This window comes from Notothenia rossii (assembly GCF_949606895.1).
Source record: "Notothenia rossii genome assembly, chromosome: 6".
In the NCBI taxonomy this organism is placed as follows: domain Eukaryota; kingdom Metazoa; phylum Chordata; class Actinopteri; order Perciformes; family Nototheniidae; genus Notothenia; species Notothenia rossii.
In genome coordinates this window covers 43,341,518-43,362,517 of record NC_136909.1, presented here as the reverse complement: position 1 = coordinate 43,362,517, position 21,000 = coordinate 43,341,518, and the positions used below count along the sequence as shown (strand labels likewise).

The following is a 21,000-nucleotide window of genomic DNA, read 5'->3' as shown; positions in this document are numbered from 1 at the left end:
CTTTTACTGTAAGTTTTATTCATGTATTTTTTCTTTTAATGTTTATTTTATTATCTTTGCTTTTTAATGACTGTTTTTAAATGCCATTTTCTTAATGTCTTTCCTTTTTGTAAAGCTCTTTGAATTGCCTTGTGTTGAAAGGGGCTATATAAATAAACTTGCCTTGCCTTCTAAGTTAAGCATGTTGAAATCACCTTCTCTTGTTGTGACACTAGCATTGTTGCCCTTCACAAGCAGCTCTGTCAGGTTTCAGCATCAGTTTCCTCTGCTTTCTTTCCTCAGATTATCTTTATGGTTGGACGTGGTTACTTGTCTCCAGACCTAAGTAAGCTGTCTAGTACCTCACCCAAGTCAATGAAAAGGCTTATCATTGACTGCCTGAAGTTCAAACGTGACGAGAGGCCCTTGTTTCCACAGGTGAGTGTAGATTTCCCATCTTGTTGTGTATGCCTTACAATTATTGTTTTTAGTGTACCATCTGGAGTTCCATCTTTCATATCTTAAAAACGTTTCAAAATGCAAGGATGAGTGTTCACAACCTTTTGACAAATCCTCACCTTTGGTTCTTCAGATCCTAGTATCCATTGAGCAGGTTCAAGACTTGCTGCCAAAAATAGAGCGGAGTCGCTCGGAGCCGTCGCTCCACAGGGCCGTCCACGCTGAGGACCTGAACCCCCTCCTGTTCCACACCACCCGGCTGATGCCTCTCTAAGCTCCCCAGCTATGGGGGAAGAGAGGGCATCACCCTTTGAAAAAAACCACAGCATTCCGTGCCTCGGAGAGGCTGACTGTCCCCCACCCCCTCCCACTCACTCCCTGCGCCTGCAGAGCCTTACAGCTGCAGAAACAACCAGAACACATGTTTTATCTGATATAGAATCTCCTTCCCTTTATTCAAGTGAAAACAGATGTGCTGATTAAGTGTTCTGGATCTAGACGCCTCGGATCAGTCCACTTGAGAGAAAAGCCATCAAACTGATGCATTTCATGACCTGACCTACAAGGAGGTGTTTTAGTTGCTTTGAAGAAAAGGTCAAAACAGACATGTTTTGCACGCACCCTGCAACATTGAGGCAGCCTACTAACAGCAGTGGAATAGTGCAACTATAGTGTACGACATGCTAGAGCTGCTGTTCAGGTCAGCTGATCAGATTCCATAATTCAAACGCTCAGCTGTCATGCGGCCCTGTCAGTCTAGGTGTGAAGCTAGTGATTTGAAAACAAACTGCCCATTTGGGATTGTTTGTCAAAACACAAGACATTTTATCTCTATGTAAACCTATTCTATTTCATGCTTTTGCAAATATTTCCCTGCTAGAATGAATGTCATGTTTCAACCACATCAACATAATAAACATGTGGAGGCATATGAGAATAAGAAAGTTCAATCCATTGCCAGTCTAGAAGAAAATGGCAACCTTCAACACTAACTAATTTAAAAAGTGTTATTGGAAAATACAAATGACTGATAGGAAGTAAGATAGAGGAAAGTATCTGGGTACACAATAAAGCAGTAACCGGCTCAAAAAGGAGATTGTCGGGAATGAAAATGTGCTTCTCTTGTTGATTCTGAACTATACAACAACAGGACACATTTATCTAGTTTGACTCATTTTCTTCAAAGTAACTAAAGGCTATCAGTTACATGTGAAATGATATTTACCCTGCCCCGCTGGGTTCATTGTTTAGCTTGTTGTATTAAGCTTCACACTGAATATAGGATTACATCGTTAGGACCAACAGTTTTGTAGTATACACAAAAGGGTTTGTCTGACCATTTTATTAATCATTCTGATATTGAACATTTCCAAGATATAAGTTTCAAATCATCATTTAAGTTTCCAGTTAAGAAAAAAAACGTCTAACCCCTGCTAATCATCAGATAGATGACACTTAAACCTAGAAGAATATTTCAATCAATTCTAATGAGGTAAACAAATCTACGTCTACTTTAACGGCAATATTTAAATCTTGTGTCCACAGACCACTGTGTTGCTCTGCCCCTTTATACGCGGAGACACACCATATAGTTCCATGTTTGTGGTGAACATGAAGTGAAATTGAAGATTGTTTCAAAAGAATGTCATCAAATCGTTTTTTTTTTTGCCTAATAAGGAATTGACAGATCATAGTAAGTTGCAGTCTTAATGTAAATGGTTAGTTGTTATTGCTGCTACATTTGTGTTTTCTGTGTTTCTACGCCTCAGAGACACTGTGCACCCCGCACAGCTTCATCAAGTCTGAGCAGATCCTTTCTAACGCTCACCGTGGATCAACCACTGGAGGATATTTGAGGTTCATGCCGGCACACACTTTAACTAGTACTGTAGCTTTTGGGAGTGCATTAACGCTGAGTAACTGGAGCTGTTTCCTTTATGAACTCTTTCCCTTACACACGTAGCCAACAACAGGTGAAGCATTCTCACTTGGTCTAAGAGAGGGGTAGAGCATGCGGGAGGCACATCATGACATGAGTGCGGTCATTTAGCCGGTTCGTCATTTGGATAACTTGTCGCTTGTGTCCTCAAATTTGTCTGAATCTTTGGAGATGGCTTTTATCTCGCCTTTTATAAAGTTAGACATTTTTGTTCGTGGCGTCTCCATGTAAAAGACCCTTCCATATTATACTCAGCTGTTTAGTTTCTTCTGGTTGACACTGCCAGCTGCGAAAGGAAAGTCATCAACACGCCTAGCGGGCGTGAGAACTCTAGTCACATATGGGCTCAAATCAGATTTACACAGACTCTGTACTTAGAGCCGTCAGGGTGAAATCCGCCTGTTGTCTGGTCACGTTGATTAGGACATTTCTCACATACAGCTTTTCTGGGTGATGACTAGATCATTTCAGGGTTCCAGTGCATGTGTTAAAGGATTAAAACCTGCTGTAACAGCTGCCAAACTCCCCACCAATTCTTTGTCTCCAGCAGTCTCAACATTTCAGTTTTCTATTCACGGAGTAGCTCTCCATTACGCCTACAGTGATGGTAATTATGTGAGGAATAAAAAATGAGCTTGAAATTCATTCTTATTGTGATGTCAAGAGATTTGTTTTATCTGTCAGATTTTCTGTTTTTAAAATGATATTTGAAATTCCGATTGGCCCTGATTCCATGCTCTGGATGATTGGGTCAGCACTTCAGCTGCTGATAGTCAGGATCAAGTTGCATACATTAGGTAATGCAAATGGCTTAAGTTGTTTCACCTGGCTGGCATGTTATGTGGATACTTGAATACCTGTCTAGAGGTTTTGTTGCAAAGCTGTTGTGTCACTGTAATGGAGTTGCAGCGTCTGTGCAATGTGTGGGGGAGAAGACTTTGTCAAACAGACTGAGGGAGCAATAAGGATGAGCTCAGTGTTTCCTGGCGCTCTGGAACAGAAGGAAAGAAACAAACACTCACTTGTAGATGATGGCTCACAGTTTGATCAGTAATCAACTGTTATTCACTGTGTAATGATCAATAACGATGGTGGATGTGTGATGGTGTGTGCAGCTCTCGGCCATTTTAGTTGTAATTAAGTGTGCCGTGTCCCTGACGCATTATGGGCATAATGTAACATTGGAAAGGCCTCACAACAAGCCTCAACTGTTGGATGTCTACCTGTGATGGGTCTGCAGTTCTTTCCCAACACTTGTCCTGTTCAGAATAAAATGCATCATGGGACTTTATTCATTACAGGAGAATTGTTTTGATTCATGCTAAACTCTTTCAGGGATTATAATCCTAGTCCCCTGCAAAAACTGTAAACTAATGTGGACACATCATCAGTGTCAGTGGCATGGGGAATTCTTCGTTCCACTGAGAGAAATCACCTGGATTTAAAAGTAACATCTGAAATAACTAATTTAGTTTTCTTCACGGCGACGGGTTAGTCGCCTGCTCTCTTCCTTGCTGTGGTGTTTGAACGGCTCAATAATACTGAGTTCTCAGCTCTCATATGTCATTCTCTTGGAAGTATTAGCTTTATAATACTACTGAGTGGTTTGGATTTTAGTGTCACCCTCAAGTGTAAATGGACCAGCTGTGTGGGGAGAGGAGGGGGGTGTTGGGTGTTCTGTGAACTGGCTTTTCTCCGCTGTATATTGTATGCATCAGTCATTAATGAACTGAACGCAGACCAGATATTTAAACTGTAATATTTGAATGTTGTGAAGATAGGGGCTGGGTACCCTTACTGTTCTTACTCATTCCAGTTCTTTTGATGGTTTGGGGGGGGGGGGGGGGGGGGCATTGGTTTAACCTGTTGGGGTGGGGATCTGTGACGCAGAGTTATGAAAGACTTAGTTTCTGTCTTTATTTATTAATGTGTTCTGTGAGGTGGTTAAATGTTGGCAGAGGGACATCACTCTCTGCAACACTCGCCATCGCTCTCTAACAAGTATGTTTTTTTAGGCTCGGTACTGTCTGCTCCTTCAAATAACTTTTATTCTGATACTGTCTCCTGCAGGGGCATTTGTAGTGACTTGTCTTTTAAACATCTTAAGCACAAACTAGATATCAAACTTTTTTGCAATATTTTGTTCATAGGTTTTCACTACGATAGCATTTGTTAATGACAACACTTCAAAATACTTGTGATATGGGCTGTGACGTTTAAGTGTAGCTTTTCAGTATTTGAATAGCCTTTCGGCTGCTGAATGAAAGAAACCCACCTTTTTAAATACAATGCTTTTATAGTCTTTCAGACAGAATGTCCATGATGCACTGGTGGGCCAGGTTTCCTGGGAATGTAAGTCATACGTGCATAGCCTCTCAGAAGGACTGTGTAGTGGAGAACTCATTACTTCCTGTTCAGAAAGTGAGGCGTCTCCCAAAGAGGACAGTTCATCTGGTATCCAATGACAACAAATGCCACAGTTACTGAAAATCTTTTCAAATGGACCTGAACGTTTGGATGACAAAGAGGAGCCTGCGCTGCTTCTGGAGACTTCCTGGGGTGGCCGAGGGGAAACAAACTAACAGCTGCTTGTTTCGGAGAAGAAGGGGCGGAGCGATCTGTATCAGAATAGATTTTTGTCTTTCCATATCTCTAGGTGAATTGCAATACTTGTGTTTATAGTTTCTGAGGTGTCAGGGGTCTTCAGTTTGAAATAAATGGTATGTTCTTCTCTGTACAGTTACATTTTTAATTACAAAAATTGTACTTTTCTCTATTTTTGTGTGGTTTCAAAAGAACAAAATTATTTTAAAGTGTAAATGATATCTTAGTATTTTTTTAGTTTTGTTGTCTTAAAATATTGATGCAGGATTTATTCTTCAAATAAAAGCAATTATCTGTGTTACCTGCTTGTTTCCAACTGTTTGAAAAGCCTTCGCTTGTCTTTCAAGTCAGTTAGTTTGTAATGTTTTCCTTAACATTCCTTAGAAATAAAACAATAACGCTTTTTTAACAAAGAACCAATCAATCTTTACATTTAAATTAAAGGGTGCTCCATTCTTAAAATAGTGGATTAAGAGGAACTCAAGTCAGTTTCAGGTGTTTTTTTTATTTTAGAGGAACCAACTGATGGAGTCTAAACAGGAAGTGGTTACATGTACATTCACGTCAGTGAACTGAGCAAGAACAGGAAATGCTGATCCTCAGACGACATGAAGTTAAAATGGAGGATGCAGAGCAGTGTAAATACTGTAAACAATACTTTATTGGTATATTACAGGATGAGTCTTTGTTAGAAAGTTACAGAATATATGTCATGTATTTTACAGAAAAAGCTCTTTTTTCCTACTGCAATTATTCTTCTCAAAAGACACAATGTAGAAAAGTCTGGAGAAACCAACGGCAACAGTCGTCTCCCTGCACACAGTGCAGACTGAAAAGCATTTAAAAAGCTTCACTCCGTTAAAGGACACCGTGGTCATGTCTTAAAAATGGTCTTCCAATTTCTAGTTGATACATTATTTTCTTCTATGCTAAGGTCAAAGATGAGTAAAATCACATTTTCACAAGATAACTATTTTCTGATCTTTTCAGATTTGTCAGCATCATCGATTAGACATGATTCCTTAAAGGATATTAACTCTGAAAAACACAGATAAAAGATCAAAGTTGTAAAGTCTATAACTTGTAGCCCAGTCCAGATCTGCTGATGTGGCAGAAGAGCGTCATGGCGAAACACATTCCCAGCACCTGAGGACCAACAAGAGGAAACATGGTGAAATGTAAAAGGCAGATCATCTGGGAGAAGAGATGTATACATTTGATGAGCTCTTCCTATATGAGACAACCTCAACATTCATGTAGCATTTTAAACAGAAAAAATGACTGATTCCATATGTTCTCTTTTCTAAATGGTGCCAATATTATGTTGTCACAAATAGGTGAGTTGACTATTTTGAGATGTTTATATTGTATGTTTTTTTATTTTATACTTTTTTTTGGGTTTGTGTAATACTTGTTTTACATGCTGCTGCAACGAAAACATTTCCCAAATTGGGATTAATTAAGTCGATTTTATTGTATTATCTTAAAGCTATTTTAAATTGAGCTGATTTGGATATTCTATTAACGCTGCATTCAATTATATTTTGGCACAACACAAGTCTAATAAAATAACATGTTTGATTGTATACTACGTTTTTCCATGAGAAAATACTTATGATCATCTTCATTAGGCTTTTTTTGTGTAGAATGTGTAGCATCTGTGGTCAATGTAGCAAAATCATTCAACATGTTTTCCTTTTATAACTCAGAAATGAGGTTTGATTTTGTGTAAATTAGGTCTATTGACCATACATTTCAAAAAGAAGAGTACAACTTGTGGTAAATGGAAATAGAGTTGTATATCTAATTCAGGGGGCTACCATGAGCCATGGCAGCACCAGCTTCCGTACTCTGCAGCCTTTCTTTACTTCTAAACAGACTAACATTGCAGCATCTTTCTGTGAGATCAATTGCATCTTAGATTAGCCGAACATAAATTGACAAAAAAATCACTTATAAACAACCTACTTATATTTTGTATGGAGAAGATAACAAAAAAAGTGTATTTATTTGGTATGAATTGGAAGTATTTATATGGTAAATATAACCAGTTTACCTCGATAATGCAGAGGACGATGACAGAGATCCCGGTGGTGAGGAAATTATCCTCAAACAAAGTCTTCAGTGTCACCAAACAACCCTGTAGGCAGAGGGAAATGCAAAGGTGAGGCATCTGGCACTTTACCTGACCTCTGACCTCTGCAGTGTGTCCAAACAAGCCTAACTTCATACTGTTGCTCAGGCAAGGCGAGGGCCCTTTCTCATTTAACTAATTTCCCCTCCTCGACTCCTCTGTCCTCCGGTAGTGACCCGGAAATGGATTTCAGCGCGCCATGTTGAAGGACATCTAAGGTTGCGTTCGAATAGTCCATTTTGCTTAGGAACCTTCCTAACCGAGTGAAATTAACCGGAAGTCCCTCAGTGGCAGCCATCATAAGTGCCGTTTGAATTCTCTAGAATGATAGGAAAGGAGGTTTCAAACTTCCTTTATAACCTCCTTTAGCTTAGGAACCACTGGACCTCCCTAACCGAAAGGAGAGGAGAAAATGCTGCCCCACAATGCCTTGCAGCCGCAGCATTTGACGTCACACAACAGTCGGCCGTTCACGGGCACAAACGATGATGACGGAGGAATTATATCATGAAAGTAACGGTGCTTATTAAGCATTTTAAAACGTATGTGGTAAGTTGCCAAAGTGCTTTGTTTTGAACGTTCATCAGTATTATAATCAAAAAGAGAAATATGAACGTTAGTTTTTACTGAAATGATCAAATAAAGTCAACATTTCACTGAGCTGTGTGGGGTTTATTCAACTTTTAAAAGATGTTTGAATGGTGATATATACAGTGATAGGTGTTAAAGACTAACGTTTATAATAAATACATTTGTATTGATTTTAATAAATAACAATAATAATGGCTTTAATTTATAAAGCACTTCATATTTGCATTCAAATCCCGAAGTGCTAACATCGTAAAAAGAATAAAAAGCAATAAATAAAAATAAATAAGTAAAAAGAATAAAATAAGATAAAAGGGTGATAAGAAATAAATAAAAGGTCTAGGGAAGGGCTCTATTGAAGAGGTGGGTTTTGAGGCCTTTTTTAAAAACCTCCACGGTCTGTGATGCTCTCATGTGGTCGGGGAGAGCGTTCCACAGACTGGGGGCAGCCGAGCAGAAGAAACGGTCTCCCATGGTACGGAGCTTAGTCCTCGGGGGTTTGAGGAGGTTTGAGTTGCTGGAGCGGGTGGTCCGCACGGAGGTAAGGGGGGTGAGGAGTTCCTTGAGGTATGGAGGGGCTGTTCCATAGATACACTGGTGTGTGAGGACGGAGACCTTGAATTCGATCCTCAATTCCACGGGGAGCCAGTGTAGTGATTTCAGGATGGGGGTGATATGATCATATTTGCGCACCCTCATCAGGATCCTAGCAGCGCTGTTCTGGATGTACTGGAGCCTCTGGATGCTTTTCTTAGGGATCCCGATGAGGAGTGCATTGCAGTAGTCCAGCCTTGAGGAGACAAAGGCGTGGACTAGCTTTTCCGCGTCAAACAGAGTGAGTGAGGGGCGGAGTTTGGCGATGTTCCTGAGGTGATAGAAGGAGTTTTTGCACAGCTGTTTAATGTGGGCCTCAAAGGTCAGATGGGCGTCCATTTTCACACCCAAGTTGGTGACTGTTGAGGAGAGGGTAATGTCCTGGCCGGAGAAGGTGATGGTCGTGATGGTGGATGACCGAACCTGATGTGGGGTGCCAACTATAATGGCTTCGGTCTTGGAGCTGTTGAGTTTCACATTTTAAGATATTTTCATAGTTCATACAATCATACGTATTGGGATCATTTGTATTAATGTGGACCGGAGGGAGAGGGTGACGAGCATAAGTTTCACTTTCATTTTTTATTTCAATTCCAATTTTGAGAAGAATATGTTTCTCTGTTGTTCATAAAGCATAAAGACACAGCATCAGAGCATGGTGCAGAGTCTCTAGATGAGTCTCTCGTTCTTATTAAACATCCATGTTGTTGTCCGTTGTATAGAAAGCTGTAGTTTCCATAGTTTCCCCACAGCAGATGACGCACACATGCTGGCGCATCATAAACACGTCGGATAGTGAAAGTGCATTCAGATTCTCTAAAGTACCGCAGTCTCTGCTCCTAAGTCCTTTTGAATTCTCCTATCCACTATCCCGTAACCCCGCGACGTTTCACTCAGAGGTCAAGGAATAGGAGATAGGGTTAGAACTTAGGAGCTGATTTTTAAACTATCCGAACGCAACCCTAATTTCTCTAAATGCACTTCGAGGACCGAGGATCGAGCATCGAGCATCGAGGAGGCTCTCTGGAGGAGCCCTAACCGAGGAGAGACTGATGGATCCTCCAAGGATTCTCTGCGGATGTATTTCCGGCAACAGTGATGTTTCAAAGAGTCGTGACGCACGGCCGGACTTATCTCAGCCAATGACAGCTCTGCATGCATCCCCCGGATATTATTTTATTAACTTTCTTAGTGTCAGTGAGGACTCGAGCAGCAGCGTTCTGAATCAGCTGAAGCTTTCTAATATATTTTTTAGTGAGACCTGTAAAGACACCATTACAGTAGTCCAGTCTACTGAAGATAAAAGCATGGACAAGTTTTTCCAAATCCTGCTGTGACATTGTGACAGTTGCAGATTGATCTAAGTGTTCCTTATAAACTGTAGTGGCAGGAGAAAATGTTAAGGCATGTGGTTTATAATGAAATGAAATGAAAACTATGATACATGTGTATTATCCTCACAACTACAGTTGTTAAATGTCCACTTTTATGTAAGGTTTGAGGGTGTAGTTCAGCAAGCCTCATCTGCATATTCACCTGTCGCGGCGCGCCCAGAGGCTTTTTAGTGGGCGCGTCAACAGGATGCCAGAGTGTGGTTCTCACGGGAGGAGGAAGCGTGTGTGTGGCGACTGGCGAATGCGGGTATTCAGCGGGATATTTAAGTTTCCTCAGCATGTATATGTTAAAATGCAATGGGGAAGTAACTGAAAGTAACCGTATGTGGATATTGCATCGACCGACCTGGAAGCACGTCTCCTTGGAGAGGACGCGCACAGATAGAGAGAGAGAGATTTTCTCCAACACAGGGTGAGATCGCTCCTTTGTGCCACGCTGATCTTCGTATTTTTCTTTTTGTGGATTATAGCCTGAAAAGGCCTACAAACATTTCTGTTTTTCCCGCCGACGGGCGCAGGAGCAACAGCCTTTTTTTTTCAATGAACTATGGCCTGGATTAGGCAGTAAAGACATTTCGGTGTATCGCCGAGCAGACTTTTTGTTGGGGACTGTTTAATTTTGTTTGTGTTGTGGCTGGAAAACTGTCAATATAATGGATCCATGCATGAAATCTGTCTCTGTTTATTTTGTTTAAGGAGTAGATTGTCCGTTTATCAGTTCTGTTTACCTTTATAATATTATTTCATTCAAGAACCCCTTGTGCGTTTAATTAACACAACTATCTTAGATAGTTGATCAACATTAGTCTTTTAATCCTAGATATGTTCTTTAGGTGATAGTAGAAAGAATTAGTAACTGTTTAATGTGTGTTGAAACTCAGGTCAGAGTCCATGACTACACCTAGATTCCTGACTCTATCTGTTGTTTTGAACATTGCAGACTGAAGCTCAGCGCTAACTTTTATACATTCTGCCTTTGCTCCAAAAACCATTACCTCAGTTTTATCTTTGTTTAATTGAAGACATTTCAGACACATCCAGTCATTGATTTGTTCAATGCACTTACTCAGTGTTTGAATTGGAGCATAGTCCCCTTGTGAAATGGTTATGTAAATGTGTGTGTCATCCGCATAGCTATGGTAACTTATTTAGTTGTTTTTCATTATCTGAGCCAGTGGTAGCATGTAGATGTTAAAGAGAAGAGGCCCCAAGATGGAGCCTTGAGGTACCCCACATGTCATATTTGTCAACTCAGATGTGTATTTACCTTTTTAGAAACAAAGTTTCTTATTGAAATAACTAATCATGACAGACAAACGCAGCTTATTAAGCATTCAACTTAATCTTGTCGACAAAGTTAAACAATTGAACTATGAACCTTATGTTAACAACTGTACAATTAAGTTTAAAGTAAGTAAGTCAACATTTAAAGGTGTTAACTGGTTTGGGTGTTGTTTCTTTAGCTATTCATTTATTCAGCATGTTTGAATGGTGATATGCACGGTGGAAGATGTGTAACAGGAAGAATTACCCAGATCTTGTAAGAAGAAGTAGAAGTACCAGAGTGTAGGAATACTCTGTTACAGTAAAAGTCCTGCATTCAAAATGTTACTAAAGTAAAATTAGAAAAGTATTAGCATCCAAATGTAGTTCAAGTAGCGACAGTAAAAGTAGTCATTGTGTAGATTGGTCCATTTCAGAATAATATATATGATATGTTTTATAATGATTGATCATTAAAGTGTTCTCAAAGCTGGTAAAGGTGCAGCTAGTTTGAATGACTTTGTATACTGCAGGGTAGCTTGAACTAAAGTCTGATTTAACACTTGATTATATTTCACATCATTTATCCACATCTGTGAAGTAACTAAATGTATCGTAGTAAAAAGTAGCATCAGATGGAAAATAGTCAATTCAAGTACAAGTATCTAAAAAATGTACAGTACTTGAGTAAATGCACTTAGTTACTTCCCACCTCAGTTCCTTACCCTTGTGACTTTTCAACTGAGGTTAAGGAAAAGAGGTTAGGAGACGTTGAAGGTCTACCTTCTCTCTGTACTTTGGCTTGGGGGTCCCGCAGTCATCAAGGCAGCAGGAGTGCGGCACACTGACCCCCCAGTCCGTCCAGTTATGGACTCCACAGCAGTCGAGCTGAAACAGATCATTCAGAGAGACAAAGTCCTTTATCAACAGAACAAGGTGACCTCTCATTCATTCACATCCCACCTTGCAGGTCTCTCACCTTAACCTGGACATAGTCCCACTCACTCATGGTGCTATTTCCAGTCTTTCCTTTGGCCAACTCCAGACCCTTGGTAAGATCGTCATTCACCATTGTAGCAATCTGAACAGTGAGGTGAGATTTGCAGATCATGGACTGTGTGTGTGTCATCAGTGGTATGTTCACAGTGTGTGATGGACCTACCTCCCCCTCATACATGAGCAGCAGGCAGGCTGCCGTCAGCTCCACCAGCATCAGGAAGAACAGCAGCAGGAAGAACTGTCACACAATATGATCACTCTTTGAAATACACACCACATTTTTTTCTTTTTTTACATTTCACTGCAAATGAGTTGGATGATGCATATGACTCACTTAACTATGATTTATATATAACATGATAATATTCTAAAATGCAAAACAAAATGTTGTAAATGGAGCCCCTACTTTGGGAAACACTGACTGACATTTAATATCTTAGTATAATTACATATACGTATGTTTTATAAAATGAAACAAAAAACAAAATCACATAAAATGAATTCTAAAAAGTGTGATTAGGCCAAAGAATGTCTGTAAAGTGATCTAAAATAATTAATTAATAATGTTTTTAAATATTTAAAATTAGTTTCAAAAACCAAAAGTCATTTTAATTAAGGTAACGCTGCGGTGTGTGTCCTGTGTTTCCCTTTGAGCATGTGTCACAGGTGTGTGTCAAGCTGTCATAAATGTGTCATAATTTTGACCCACATTTTTTATCTATACACTATTTAGATCTTGGTCGTTGCTAACTATATGTTTCAACCTTGTGTTTATCAGAGAATAACTGATTTAAAAATGAACAACTGCCTTTGCTGGAAAATACACAAGCAGCCAACTATCTGGATCTCTTCACACACCTGCACTGACTCTCATCACCACAGGGGGCGCCACAGAGAACCAGGCAACCACCAGAAAAATGACTTTTGGCTTTAAATGTATGATCCTTACATGTTTTGAAAAGCTGAATATTCTCCACACATGAACCCCACTTTATGATGATTGTAAATGCAATCGGCAGAAGTAAAAAGGGAAGTAATGCTGTAAAATAACTTCAGCACGACCGCATGCCTGGATCACTGCCGCTAAGCTAAAGGCGGCTTTGATATGAAACGGAATTAAATGCTGGCTTAATATAAAGACAATTTCAACTAATAAATACTAAAATAAATAGACTACCCTAGCTTTAAGATGGACGTAGAAATATGCTATAAACTAAGCTTCTAATTTACTCTGAGGTATTTGTGGTATTTGAATTGGTTACACATAAAAACTAATAATTTAAAAGTATACTCAATACAAATAAAACTGTGAAAAGACCCTCTCCACATAATGTGTACTTAAAGGGGACCTATCATGCAAAATAGACCTTTGTACGTATTTTATACATGAATATGGGTCCCCGGTGTGTCAGGGAACTCACCAAGTGTCAGAAAACACAACCCTCTCTGTTTTCCTCCACACCCAAATCTCTAAAAGCGGGGCTTTAACAGATCTGATACAGATTTGAAAATTCTCTGACGTCAGGAAAGAGGAGCTCCGCCTATGGGCAACTCTCCACCTATCAGGAGGAGACAGCCACGGCCATTGTCGTTCGAAAGCGCTGGAGACGCTGTAGTACATATGCCAGGCCTGTAGGTGGCGCTGTAGTCTGCCACAAAAGCAGAATCAGCCCTTGCAAAAACAGGGCTAAAAAAAAGTAAATAGAGCGAAATGAGGCATGGCTAAAATGCATGATCTATTTGGTATGTTGAAAAAAAAATTCACAGACATGTTTTGTATAGATATGGCCCTACAATATATGTTTCAAATATAGCTTGATAGGTCCACTTTAAATTAACCTTTCCTAATAGAGAGGTGCAGGAACGAGTCCTAAAAACAGGAAGTGAGTTAGCATTTTACCACTTGAAGAGTTTACGTGTCTGAAAAACGATGGTTGTTGGCTGAATAGGACTACAGAAGTTGTCGAGGACGTTGTACGTCATTACGCTGAACACATAAACACTCCCGCCAAGTTTGTTTGCCCCTGTTCTGCTTGAAAGCAAGTACCTGCGCTGTGTGTGTGTGTGTGTGTGTGTGTGTGTGTGTGTGTGTGTGTGTGTCTGTGTGTGTGTGTGTGTGTGTGGGGGGGGGGGGGTACCGTCAGCAGGAGGCAGCGGTTCTCCTTCAGAGCTCCCAGGAAGCCGAGGAAGGACACGCAGGTGATGACGATGCCGCTGACCAGCAGCATGTTGGAGACGGTGAAGCTGGCCAGGGTGGGGGTGAGGGCAGCCATCCTGAAGCTCACCGTCATGTACACCCCGAGGATCAGCACCGCCACACCACACAACTGCCACACACACACACACAGACACACACACACACACACACACACACACACACACACACACACACACACACACACACACACACACACACACTTTACTGAAGTACACTACTTGAGTAAATGTACTTAGTTACTTCCCACCTCTGTTAATTGCTTTTTTTCAGTGTGAGGGAAAACCTACTTACATGTAACAGGTTATAAAACAATTAATTCAATAACAATCAAAATGTTAGGGATAACAAAAGGGTTATTAGTTATTACCAAATAAGTTCCTTTGTGTATAATATATCAAATGTATTCTCCTGCTGTAATCCAACATTAATTTCTGTTCAAATAAAGGCCTTGTAATAAAAGTTTAACAGTTTTAACTGATGAATACTGATGTGAGCTGCTTTAACTGTATATTCAGCTTTATTGCCCATGTTTACATATTTGATAGAAAAGTAATCAATGTTAGAAGTTACATCGTTTTGATTAAGTAATTCAAATAGTTACGTTACTTATAACTATGTATTAGCTGAGCTACATCAGCCCTGCTTGATGAAAATAGATCCTGACGTGCTGCACCATAATGACGTGTGGATGTGAGGCTGGGTGTCTAGGACATACGTACAAAACAGAGTAAGTTGGCGAAACACATGATGTACTTCAAACACTTGAGGCAGTTCTGAGCCATTCTGGAACCTGATCAGACCTGCAGCGAAGAACAACAAAGTATCATGTTATCATGTACTGTATTTGTAAAGTATTATTGTGTGTGTGTGTGTGTGTGTGTGTGTGTGTGTGTGTGTGTGTGTGTGTGTGTGTGTGTGTGTGTGTGTGTGTGTGTGTGTGTGTGTGTGTGTGTGTGTGTGTGTGTGTGTGTGTGTGTGTGTGTGCGTGTGTGCGTGTGTGTGTGTGTGTATAAACACCATGGTCACATTGCAGGAAAGAGACGCTGACAGATCTCACTTCCTGTGTATCCTCTCAGTTTATTTTCACGGAGAGTGCGTTTCAAATCATTGTACCATTATTGAACATGACATTATGTTGTCCTCTGGGGACCACATCAAACATGAATTTATTCAGAAATGAATTGTGAATCCATTTTGGTTTTAGAACAATAAATAAAGGGAATGTCGGAACTGAACATTTAAATATAATTCTAAAACTGAACATGTTGGATTCATTTTAGTTAGTTTTTTTTTTGTTATGTCTGTGATAGTATACCGTCAACACATTGTTATATTTTAAAGACCAAAGAGAAGGAGGAGAGCTTATCTTCCTGTCATCAGAAAGAACCAAATGAAGGTGAAGAATAAAGTTGATGTCTTACCAGCTTGGAGAATATTCAGTTGTCTCTGTTTTCTGATGTTGAGTGAGCTCTGCACTTCCCCTTCTCACACTTTGTGGGGCTTTCAGCACCTCCTTCTCACTTCCTCTTTCTCACCATTAGCACCACGGAAATTGATGACAGAAGTAGAGAACAAACTGAAATAACTGCAGCAGTTTCATACTTCATATTTATAGACAACATGTCGGAAATACCACCCGCTCTAAAACAGTGTGGTCTGAAGCGGTCAGGTTGAAAACATGGACACTGTGTGAGGTCATCATGAGCATTTCAGTGAAATGTTCTTATTATATTTATTCAAAAGCAAGGTGTAACTAAAGTCTGATTTAAGAGTTTATTATATTTATTCAAAAGCAAGGTGTAACTAAAGTCTGATTTAAGATTTTATTATATTTCACGTCATTAATCCAAATCTGCAAAGTAACTAAAGGTATTACATACATGTAGTGGAGTAAAAGTACAACATTTACCTCTGAATTGTAGAGGAGTAGAACTACAAAGTAGCGAAAAATGTAAATACTCAAGTAAAGTACAAGTACCTCAACATTGTATTTAAGTACAGTACTTGATTTACTTAGTTACTTTACACCATTGTCTGGCATTAAAAGTATAATATTCCCTTATACTCTAAAATAAATCAAACCTATGAGAGTGTGTTTTAAGTGTGTGTGAAACACAGTGTATTTGAAGTGTGTGTGAAACACAGTGAACCACAGTATGTTTGAAGTGTGTGTGAAACACAGTGTGTTTTAACCTGTTAAGCCCGAGAGACCCCGGTACCGGCAACATCTTGCAGGAAACATTGTCTGAGGGCATGGTCATTTAATAAACTATGAATGTTTTATATCCATGTCACCGAAAGAAATTCATCTAACTGATCTTTTTTTTTTTTTAAATCAAAAAGAAAAACACGATGCTAACGCTGAGCCTGTGGTGACCACCTATTAATACACTGGGACATAATTCAATCTAGGAACTACAGGCTGGGGGTATTGTTCTGCACAGACACTAATGCCTAAGGTACCTCCGGGGTATATACTGTGTCCTCCTTCTTTTCTCTTTCCCTTGTCTACTCGGACTGCAAGCCAGCAACATGTCTTTTTCGGCTCCGCAATAAAGTTCACTTTTGCATCTCCATTGCACCGCCTCCGACTCCCTATCTCTCGGCACTACATTGGTGACCCTGACAACGTCTCGTGAAGTTTCCGGGACGGACCCGAACACGGCAGAAAAACTCTGTTTTTTTTTCTCGAAATGCCGGGGATTTTTTGGAATCGTCCGTGGCTGCCACCGGCACGCGGACTGAGGCTCGGTGCGCGCCCCGCAGAAGACCTGGGGACGTTGCTCGCCGTTCCCGCATTAAACAGGGGGGCGATGCACGACCTGCTGGGTCGACTAGCAACCCGATTGCTACCTCGTGGGCTTGTTTTTTCGGGGCGTGCGGCTGTACGTCCTGGCTGCGCTAGCTGACGACGTCTAGCGGCTAACCACGTGGGGCTAACGACGGCTAGCAGCTACCGATGGCTGCCAGCTAGCGGCTAACGGCTAGTGCTAACGTCTATCGACCCCCTTTGAGCTTTTCCCAGGTGCCTGTGAGGAGGTTCGACCAGTCGGTTGACCTCGTGTGGACAATCTCATAATTTCACCTACTTGTTTTTGACCGTGGACAGTACGACCCTTTTTGAGCTTTTTCTGGTGCCTGAGAGGAGGTTCGACCATGTCTGGTCGGCCTTGTGTGGACCCTCTCGCCTTTTCATCACCTCGACGGCGGTTTCGGACGCCACCCGCGGCCTCTCCCCTGTCCACGGCTCCTTCCTCCCGGGGATGCTCCTCCCGAGGACTTCGTGCCCGCCGCCGCTGTGCCCTCGCCTTCGGCCGGGCAGCGCTCCTTCCTGCTGGGGACCACCGAGTTATTCACGCCCGTCGCGGCTCAGCGACCTGGCTTTCACCGACTGGCGGTTGAAGACTTCATTCGCCACGACGCCTACTGCAGCCCCCTTACGACGGCCTGTTCTGGCCCGCTCCCGTTGGGGGTGCCCTCACCCTCGTTAGGGCCCCTACCCTCTCCTGCGGCTCCCTTTCGTCGGCCCTTTCCATGGCCCGGCCCTCACCTGCGACCCCACCCTCCTCGGCCCCTGTGGTGCTTCCTCCTCGGACGTGAGGATTTTTTTTGCCATGTTTGAATTCTGGGGGGGCTTGTGTGGTGACCACCTATTAATACACTTTTAATATACAGCTTTTTGTTTTACCATGTGTGTGTGTGTGGGGAAATTCCCCTTCGATTCTATTGGCTCTAACGGTCAGAAAGAGATGTCAATCACCAAAATCGACCAATGGGTTTCAGAGAAACGGTAAAACCCCCATTTCCACCCAAATCACCTCAGAGGTGGAGTTTTTTTGCTAAACCTCTCTAAAAAGGTCAAATGTCACTTGTTTTGCATCAATCTTGATACAGGGTACTTATTATATGTTGTCCTTTGGATTCCTAAAGCTTTTAGTCTACCTTACCATCATCCAAGGGTAGTTTTCACTGTAAGTAACAAATATCTTTTGGACGGACACTATAATTTACAGTTTTTTACTATGTTTAATCTGAATTTTCTTTAAAATAAAAAAACATCTATATTGATTCTGACTTTTCTACATCCAACTCACAGGTTTATCATTACTTTGAGAAAAAAGATTATTAATTTAACCATTTTAGAAGGGAAGATATGTTCATTTGTTCTGGGAATGTCTTTTTCGAGCCTGAGACCTGAAAAACAGGCTGAGGGCTAAGTTTAAGTGTGTGTGAAACACAGTGGAACACAGTGGGGCTGTCTGAGTCTTGCTAAAGGACTGAAGTCTGCAGGTTGGTAGAAACAGTGAAGGCTGAGTGAACATTGAGTTTCAGTTTGAGACCTAAAGCACACCCTGATGGTGAACAGCACAACCACATGTTATAATACGCCTATGTCTGTAATACATTCGTCACAATGAGTGTAACATTTATATTTCTTTAAATCAGCTTATAGCACTGTGGAATTATAATCAGCGGTGCAGTAACTAAATAAATTAACTGAAGTAGTTGAGTACAATTTTGAGGTATTTGTACTTTACTTGAGTATTTCCATTGTATGCAACTTCTTCTCCTGTACAATTCAGAGTTAAAGTTTTTACTTGTCCTCCACTACATTTCTTTAATACTTTTGGTTACTTTACAGATCTGGATTAATGATGTGAAATATAATCAAGTGTTAAATCAGACATTTTGTTCCACCTGGAGTAAATTCACAAGCTACCCTGCAGTATACAAAGTCATTCAAAATAGCTGCACCTTTACCAGCTTTGAGAACACTTTAATGATCAATCATTATAAAACATATTATATATTATTCTGAAATGGATCAATCTGCACAATGACTACTTTTACTGTCGCTACTTTAACTCAGAAGCGTCCCAGCGCAGGAAGTGGAACGGTCAGAGCATATAGCATATATATATATATATATATATATATATATATATATATATATATATATATATATATATATATACACACACACACAAACTAATTTTGCCGACCCTATCTCTCCGTAGTCTTTCAAGTAGGAGGAGAAATGCCAGCGTTCTCCTCCGGTATACAGGCACTGTGTAAATTGAATAATTATTTATGATGATGAATAAAAAAAAAATACCACTAAAATATAGCAATTTATAACTGGGATATTACAATTATTATTAACTTTGTCTGTACAAAGTAGCCTGTCCAGGAAATATGCCCAAATCAACAAAACTGCGAGCCGGTGTAGGTACCATGTGTTCCGCCTACCATATGTGTTCGGGGTCCGTTACGCTTACCAATGACGTCACGCATTGGCTGTACTGCAACCCAAGAGGACATTTTACACGGCCAAATTCCGAATGTATTGAAACTCCAGACTCAACGTAAGAGCTGCTTGAGCCTCTTCGGGGGTGCTAACATTTAAACATACACTTCATTCTTTACTTTGTCCGTTATTATATGGAGAAGATATTGCTTTTTTCTCTGTCATGTTGTTTCCATAGCAACAACTTCAAAAATAAAAGCATCTAAATAGATTTGTGTTCTACACACCAACATACGTTATTTGAACACCCCTCTCGATCGATTTACAAAAAACAAATAGTATGGCCCGCCCTAATACACCAACGCAGTTTTTAAAGATATACATTTTTCAACACAGAATCATTTACCAAATTACACCATATCCAATCATTTTACGAGTCAGAAAATGCTACCTGTTCATTGCAGTTATTGTTTATTTAATTAGATTACCATGAGCTCAACATAATTATGTAGAGTACAAGTCCACAGCCAAGAAAATGTTATTTGCATTTCATTTTATTTATGAATATGGAATTATAACACTGGAGTTTTTATTATTTGCTATAACTTTATTATATTATTCGGGTACGGTCCGTGTACTTTTTGTCAGTTTGATTTTTCGTTTAAACCAAAAGCCAAAAAACGAAAATACCAGCCTTTTTTCGTTTTTGATTTAAAAAGGAAAAACGGAAAACCAAAGCCTTTTTCCCGTTTTTATTGTCTGAATCAAAAGACGGATAACGAGAAAACCTAACTAAAAAAAGGTCCGTGTATGACGAAGGTACGTTTTAACCGTTTGTTTTTTCGTTCTAATTGAAACAAAAAAAAAAGCAGAAACGGTTCTTTTTTTTGTTTTTCAATTTTGCCCCAAAATGAAAAAACGGAAATTCAGCTCGTTTTTTTGTTTTTCTGTTCTTACTGTTAAAACAAGTATACCACTCAATGTTTCGTTTCCATAAGTGGGTGTGTCTCCAGCGCCTCCTTGCTTCTGATTGGCTAGGGTGCCCTATGCTTGCGTTGTACTCTTCAAAATAAAGGTTCTACGTCTTTGCCTTTAGACTGCGTTACAAATATACGTATATTATTATATTCATACATACAAGTACAAGTCTGTCCGTATGTCTGTCTTTCTATGTATATGTCTGTCTCGATGTCTTTCTATCTCGATGTCTTTCTGTCTGTCTTTCTGTGACTATATTTTAGAGTTTAAAGCGTAGACACTTTTACTCCACTACATGTATTTAAAACCTTTAGTAACTTTACAGATTTGGATTAATTATGTGAAATGTAATCAACACTTAAATCAGACTTTAGTTCCACCTGGAGTAAATTCACAAGCTACCCTGCAGTATACAAAGTCATTCAAACTAGCTGCACCTTTACCAGTTGAGAACACTTTCATGATCAATCATTATAAAACATATCATATATATTATTCTGAAATGGACCAATCTGCACAATGACTACTTTTACTGTCGCTACTTTCACTATATTTTGATGATAATACTTTTCTACTTTCACTTGAGGAACATTTTGAATGCAG

The 21,000-nt window shown here is 40.1% G+C and overlaps 3 protein-coding genes across 3 annotated transcripts in view; 2 read left to right on the top strand and 1 right to left on the bottom strand.

The window, feature by feature from the left end:
• Nucleotides 1-5,282, top strand: part of araf (A-Raf proto-oncogene, serine/threonine kinase) — a 30,040-nt gene extending 24,758 nt beyond the window's left edge. Inside the window, exons 15-16 of the mRNA XM_079686514.1 lie at nt 283-417; nt 572-5,282. Coding sequence (XP_079542640.1) covers nt 283-417; nt 572-712 — 276 coding nt within the window. The 3' untranslated portion in view covers nt 713-5,282. The remainder of the gene's footprint in view (nt 1-282; nt 418-571) is intronic.
• LOC307042564 (uncharacterized protein) overlaps nt 1-21,000 on the top strand; it is a 130,824-nt gene that overhangs the window by 66,594 nt on the left and 43,230 nt on the right. The gene's annotated exons all lie outside the window — the stretch shown is intronic.
• On the bottom strand, nt 5,467-15,715 carry LOC307042567 (leukocyte surface antigen CD53-like). The gene is made up of 8 exons (XM_079686539.1): nt 15,593-15,715; nt 14,891-14,971; nt 14,092-14,280; nt 12,117-12,191; nt 11,934-12,035; nt 11,738-11,842; nt 7,038-7,121; nt 5,467-6,127 (listed from the first exon to the last, which is right to left on the bottom strand). Exons 2-8 carry the CDS (start codon nt 14,951-14,953, stop codon nt 6,056-6,058), a joined length of 690 nt encoding a protein of 229 aa, XP_079542665.1. The 5' UTR covers nt 14,954-14,971; nt 15,593-15,715; the 3' UTR covers nt 5,467-6,055.